The 6977-nt window shown below is 43.8% G+C and overlaps 1 protein-coding gene across 1 annotated transcript in view; it reads left to right on the top strand.

The window, feature by feature from the left end:
* The window catches only part of RNF217 (ring finger protein 217), a 93326-nt gene extending 87185 nt beyond the window's left edge, over positions 1–6141 (top strand). Inside the window, exons 5-6 of the mRNA XM_015423827.1 lie at positions 4051–4122; positions 5861–6141. Coding sequence (XP_015279313.1) covers positions 4051–4122; positions 5861–5940 — 152 coding nt within the window. The 3' untranslated portion in view covers positions 5941–6141. The remainder of the gene's footprint in view (positions 1–4050; positions 4123–5860) is intronic.
* The last annotated feature ends 836 nt before the right edge of the window (positions 6142–6977 follow it).

Raw genomic sequence — 6977 nt, 5'->3', positions numbered from 1 at the left:
AAAGGATATTATAGCTTTGGAAAAAGTGCAGAAAAGGGCAACTCGAATGATAAAAGGGTTGGAACACTTTCCCTATGAAGAAAGGTTAAGGCGCTTAGGGCTCTTTAGCTTGGAGAAACGACGGCTGAGGGGTGACATGATTGAGGTTTATAAGATTATGCATGGGATAGAGCAGGTAGAGAGAGAGGTACTTTTCTCCCTTTCTCACAATACAAGAACTCGTGGGCACTCCATGAAATTGCTGAGCGGTCGGGTTAGAACGGATAAAAGGAAGTACTTCTTCATCCAAAGAGTGATTAACACATGGAATTCACTGCCACAGGAAGTGGTGGCGGCTACAAGCATGGACGGCTTCAAAAGGGAATTAGATAAGCATATGGAGCAGAGGTCCATCAGTGGCTATTAGCCACAAGGTATAGATAGGGGCTCTGGGGCAAGGGATGCTCTGTCTTCTTGGTGCTTGGGGGGGTCAACAGTGGGAGGGCTTCTAATGTCCTGGCCCCACTGGTGGACCTCCTGATGGCAGCTGGTATTTCTGGCCACTGTGTGATACAGAGTGTTGGACTGGATGGGCCTTTGGCCTGATCCAACATTGGTGTCTCTTATGTTCTTATGTAATGAAGCTGATGGGCAGTAGATTCAGCTGGGACAACAGGACACTCTTCTTTACACATAAGTGATTAAAATGTGGAATTCCCTTCCAGAGGAGGTAGTGATGGCCGCAATCATAGACAGCTTTAAAAGGGGGTTATACAGATTTGTGGAAGACTGGTCTATCAGTGGCTACTAGTCATGGTGAATACAGGGAACCTCCACATTCAGAGGCAAGAAACCTCTGAATACCAGTGCCAGGAGGCCATTGCGTGAGACAGGATGCTGGACTAGATGGATCACTGGTCTGATCTTACAGGGATCTTTTATATTCTTACAAATACAGTTATGTACCCTTAACTGTTTGTTGAAGTCATATTCTGAATACAGTTTAAGTTTTATATTACAGTTGAAATACTCATGGAAAATAGATTGTTATTTTGAAGGATTTCAGACAGCCTATCTATTCCGTTTCAGGAACTGGTTACTAACAGTTATTTCCTGTCATTTCAGACAGACCCGTTTTAGTAACCAGCTGTTAATGGAATATATTGATTTGTTCATACAATGCCAGTTGTCTCCCATTTGGGAAGTGTGTCTGAGGCGTTGTTGATGAAAACTGCTTTCTTCAGGTCTTCAGTCCCTTCTTCTGGATCTGAATCGCTACAGTAGGCTGTGTAAAATGCCCCATAGCACTTCCTCCAGTGACGGGTTTTTCACGCCCTTTTTCTCCCGGTGCACAATCTCTCTCTTTTTAAATGTTCTATTGGGAGTGCTATAACGCTATAACAGGATGTCAAATCAGTGTCATAGCACTCCCAATAAAATGTTTTTAAAAAAACCTCTCAGGGAGATCATGCATGTGGAGGAAAATGGCAGGAACAGAAAGTGGCACAGTTTGAAATGACCACAGTTTTTCAGAGATGGCTCCTTACTGGAAGGGAAATGCTCTGTGAAACAGCAGTCCCTGTTCCAGTTTCCTCCATGACAGACCAATAATGGAAACCATGCAGTTTTAAAAGGTAACGTGAAATCAACCTTTATATCGGAGTTATTTTCTCTCTTCTAGGTTTTCAGGCAGAGGTCTTTCACATCACCTACTGCCTGGGTCCTTTTAACTGGATATACCAGGGATTGAGCCTGGGACCTTCAGCTTGCAAAGCAGAGGCTCTTTTCTGATCAGAAGTGTACTTGGAATTTGCTTTTCTGCCTTTTGCACAAAGGATGGGGATAAATAGCCATGCTCATGGATCTGCTTCTCCACTGTGGTGTGAATTTGGGAATTGATGTCCTGGTCGTATGTTGGAATCGCTGTAATCAGCTCTCTCTGGGTCAAACCTTGGTTGTAATTGGAAAATATTTTCCTCTAATCCTTGGCTCATGTACTACCTAAACACCACCATCTGTGCAGAAGGAAGAGGCAAATGCCTGAACTAGGAGATCCCACATCCAGACAACATTTTCTAGATTGGCCATTTACTGTTCCCCTTACTACTGTAAAGAAAAACAGAGGAGAAGTTGTAGAAAGTCAGTGCATGAAGTTATAAACGTCTGTGATCTGTTATTTGTTGTTAGTGGTCTCTCTCCCTGGAGAGAATTATGGGGTGGGGAGAAATTATTTATTTAATTATTTGATTTATACCCTGCCCTCCCCGCTGAGGCAGGCTCAGGGCGGCTATCTGAACCAATGCCATGCCATTTATTTTTGGGTTGGGAAAAAGAACAGTTCAGTAAATACTTGGGTACATCAGACTAGGTTTGATGAGCAGGAAGGAGGAGTGCCTGTGATCTGTATAGCCTCTGTGGCACTTAACAGGTTTTTTGTTACCCAAAATCCTACCTTTGTGGGTATGTACCTGGTGCTCGGCACTTAGGATAGAATAGGGATTCTGTTGGTGTACTGCTCACCAGTGTTCCGTCTAAGCTGAGTTAGCATGAGCTAGTTCACAGTTTTTTTAGCCTCCGGCTCAGGAGGGATGGCTCCAGACCAAACTAATCTATGCAGCAGCCAAATCACTTGCTCACAACTTTAATGCCAGTAGCTCACAAAGTAGAATTTTGCTCACAAGACTCCACAGCTTAGAGGGAGCATTGGTGCTCACCCTGTTGGCCAACTGTACCCTTGCTTGTGTTGTTTGAAGCAGTCTTGGATTTGGCACTGAGGACCCCAAAGTTTGTCATCCTTGGGGACCTCAGTGTTGGAGTAAGAACATAAGAACATAAGAGACGCCAATGTTGGATCAGGCCAAAGGCCCATCCAGTCCAACACTCTGTGTCACACAGTGGCCAGAAATACCAGTGCCATCAGGAGGTCCAGCAGTGGGGCCAGGACATTAGAAGCCCTCCCACTGTTGACCCCCCCCCCAAGCACCAAGAAGACAGAGCATCACTTGCCCCAGAGCCCCTAGCTATACCTTGTGGCTAATAGCCACTGATGGACCTCTGCTCCATATGCTTATCTAATTCCCTTTTGAAGCCGTCCATGCTTGTAGCACCCACCACTTCCTGTGGCAGTAGAAATGGAATCAAGTTTAACATGAATGCTCCCGAACATAGCTGAAAGCTCATTAGCCTGCTTACTGTGCAGCAGTGATATCACTTCACCACAACCATTACATCTATGCTGTGGTGTCTAGCTGAGCTTTTTTGGATTGTGAGGGGACTCTTATCCAGGGTTCCTGAGGATGCAGACCCAGAAAACATTCAGGCCTGCTGTAATACTTTTGTGATGCATTTTTCAGATAACTGAGATTCTGCAGTTGACACAGTTCAGTTTCTGGATGCTTGTGGAGTGCAGTCTTTTTCATTATTATTATTATTATTTAATTTTATTACAAACAACAAAACATAAATACAACATGCAACTAGTACAAATGCAGTCTTGTACTAGTTGCAACCTAGCAGTTCGAAAGCAAGAAATTGCAAGTAGATAAATAGGGACTACTTCGGTGGGAAGGTAACAGCGTTCCGTGCGCCTTGGTGTTTAGTCATGCCGGCCACATGACCACGGGAACGTCTTCGGACAGCGCTGGCTCTTCGGCTTTGAAACGGAGATGAGCACCGCAACCCTAGAGTCAGACTCGACTGGCTTTCGAGCAAGGGAACCTTTACCTTTACCTTACTAGTTGCATGGATGACTTTTGACGGGGAGTTCTGATGAAGCAGATAATCTGTTTAGAAGTGTGGGGGCCACCATGTCTAAGCTTGACACTTGCCCTTTGTGGCCTCTGGTGTCAAGCCAAAGCTGGTTGATTGAGTGGCTTTGTGGGTCCCACTTAGGAGCGGAGACATCTGAACTCATGCTGAAACCAAAAATTTAGTAATTCTCTACAGAAGTGGGTAGTGTAACTGCGGTTGTGGAAAGACTTGGAGTGGGTTAAATTAATTTACAATTTTACATGCAGTGAATACAATAATTTTCGTTGAAAACTTGTTGCTTTTCTCTCCTGTCTTTCTTAGGTGGAAAACTACTTATTGCACCACTGATACTGGTTTTGGGGCTGGTAATGGGAGCCATAGCTGTTATAATAGGTAAGACCACAATGTGTTCCTAACTGTATACTGCAGCATTTCGAAGTATGGAGTATTTCTAATTCAGAGAAAGCTATTGTTGGGGAGGGTTTCTTTTAAATCTGTCTCGAATATTGCAGAAACATGTAACAAACTGGATATATGTGACTTCACCAATGCTAATCAAGTCCTGACCCTGTGCAGACAGTGAAATCAACATAACAGGCCCAGGCATATTTGGGAGAACCTTCTAATAAGAAAAAACAGATCAGCTCCCCCTTAACTCCCAAATGAGAGTGGGGAACACTTCAGAAGGGGCCTCTGCAGTCTGTGGACATTTGGGATGTATTACAGACAGATAAGATTGCAAAGACAACCAGAATAGCAGCGGAACTGTCATGAGATTTTGGGCACCTCTGCCTAGGATCAGCTGTCAGATATGATGCCTGATTCTTAACTGCGGTTGTGGAAAGGCTTGGAGTGGGAGCAGCGTACCTCAGCATCTCTTGGGTTGATATGACAACCTAAAATGGCTTTTGAAGTCTTGTGACTTCAGGCACCATTGTGCTTTCCCAGGGCAACCTAGCTGAATGGCATGATCTCTTTGGTACTCAAATCAGGGAAGGTGGACAAGAATGGCATCAGTGAGAGGAAGAGTGGGGAAGGATTCTTGTGATCAGTGTTCCCTCTAAGCTGAGTTAGTGTGAGCTAGCTCACAGTTTTTTATCCATTTTTGTTTTAGCTCAGGAAGGATGGCTCCAGAGCAAACCAATGTATGCAGTAGCCAAATCACTCGCTCACAACTTTAATGCTGGTAGCTCACAAAGTAGAATTTCTGCTCACAAGACTCCACAGCTTAAAGAGAGCATTGCTTGTGATTCCTGGTTGGCTACACTGTTGTCGAAACATTGGAAGTTAATTCTTTGTAAAGGTCCAATAATTCATAAATATGTAATAATATGGCTGAACTATACAGGACACTGATGATTCCAGATCAGATCTCGACACTTGTTAATTCTGTTTAAAAGTGTCCGTGCGGGGGGGGGGGGGGGTTTTTGAATAAAGGCTGGGGCGGGGGGAGGGGAGGGAAAGTAGATAATATTTTTATCTGAGACAGAGTGCCAGAAAAAGAGGAAAGATAATTAACCCACCCCACTCCCGATTTGCATTGTAAGGCCCATCCTTACCCAACACCCATCTCCTTCCCAATGTTTTCTTTCAAAGAAAATTAAAAGTTTCAGGAGATCCATCATGGAACTTTTCTACGAGTTCTCAAGTCTTCTGTACTGACCCCTCATTGCTTCATAAGGTGAATGACCAGAATTAACCATAAAGTGGAAAAAGGAACAAGATTTTTCAGTAAGTGACGAAGTGACCAGTTAAGAGTTGATATTCATATATCAACTTGTTGATTCACCTGCTAATGTTTACATATTTAAGAGAAATCCATAATCATAAAGTATCAGTGTTTAGAAATGTGCATTCAACATTGGGGCTTAGAGAAAAGGGCTAGTATTGTGTAAGTTGCAATAAAATCTAAATGTGAGTCTACTTTTAATACAAGGTTTGCTGTCTAATTATGATGGGTTTTTTGAGCCTAACTTTTAGGATTAATATTTCTAATGGAAATTAAGCATTCTCTGATTGACTTAACTCATAGTAACCTCAGAAACAGCATAGGAGTGCATGTGTTGGTGCCTACTGAAGAACTTTGTACAGTATCCGTAATTCACTGTGCTGTATTTTCTGTTTTCGGCAGGTTTATTTGTGTTTCCTATCTATTGCCTTTGTAAAAAGAAGAGGAAAAGGCCACAAACAGAAATGCCCTGGAATGAGTGAGCATAAATTGAATGGAGCTGATCCTACAAGGCTTATGCAAAACATGTGCAACACAGCAATATCCTGCTGGTTAACTGTCTTGAAGCTATAGCCCTGGCAGAAACTTAAGGGACATCTACTGTATTCTCTGTATACAATACACTACTGAAGACAGGCCAGAATGCTTCCCCGCTCTAGTGCCTCAGAAGAAATGGAGGCTTCTCAACTTTTTGAAATGTTTCTTTTTAAATAATAATATTTAGAATTTATGTTGTGCTTTCTGTGCTTAATCCTTACGATCCTTGCAATGTAGGCCAGTATTCTTCCCCTGTTGCAGACAGGCAGTTGTGGCTAAGAGAGTGGCTTGCTTTAAGTCCCTTGTGAGTTCATGGTAGATGTGAAATTTGAAATGGGGACCTTCTAGATTACAGCTCATACTTGTAGTCGTTACACTACACCAGCTCCCATTTTATTTTTAAGCGTTCGGAACGGCTTCACTTTCTTGGCCAGCCTGTGCCTGTGTTGTAGCTGCACATCTGGTGATGGGTCCATGAAAGAAGCATTTAATTTGTCCCACACACAGTTTAAATTATTGATGGATTTCTCAGCCTTCTGTGTAACATGGGTCACGTATTGCCAGGTACTGGACTCGGAATTTAGTGGGCAAGACCATTGCCCTGTGGGGCTTGTAGTTTGCAGTTGGCTATCACCTGGAAACAGTCAGTGCTGGAGGGGCCAGAGGATGGGTAAGCTGTGAGCTGTGGCTCTTTGCTCTGGGGACTGAAGCAAGGGATCCAACAACCACTCACCCTTCTCTGCAGTACCTGTGCTCTCATCTTGGTGCAACTGTTCAGCTGCCATGAGGAAAGCAAGCTGGTCACAGTTGGAAGCCTGACTGCCCTTGACTTCCCTCACTGTCTTCTTGCTGTCTCCCTGGCATAGGGCAAAATAGCCCTGGCCATCTCTCGCCCAAGCTCTGAGCCTCAGGGTAGGGAGAGAGCAAGGAGACAGGGAAATAAAGGACATGCAGGCTTCACATTACAGAAACCTGCTGTGAG

This window comes from Gekko japonicus, unplaced genomic scaffold (genome assembly GCF_001447785.1).
Source record: "Gekko japonicus isolate JY-2015 unplaced genomic scaffold, Gekko_japonicus_V1.1 scaffold186, whole genome shotgun sequence".
In the NCBI taxonomy this organism is placed as follows: Eukaryota; Metazoa; Chordata; class Lepidosauria; order Squamata; family Gekkonidae; genus Gekko; species Gekko japonicus.
Note: the sequence above shows the minus strand (reverse complement) of the source record. Positions and strands in the feature narration are given on the sequence as shown.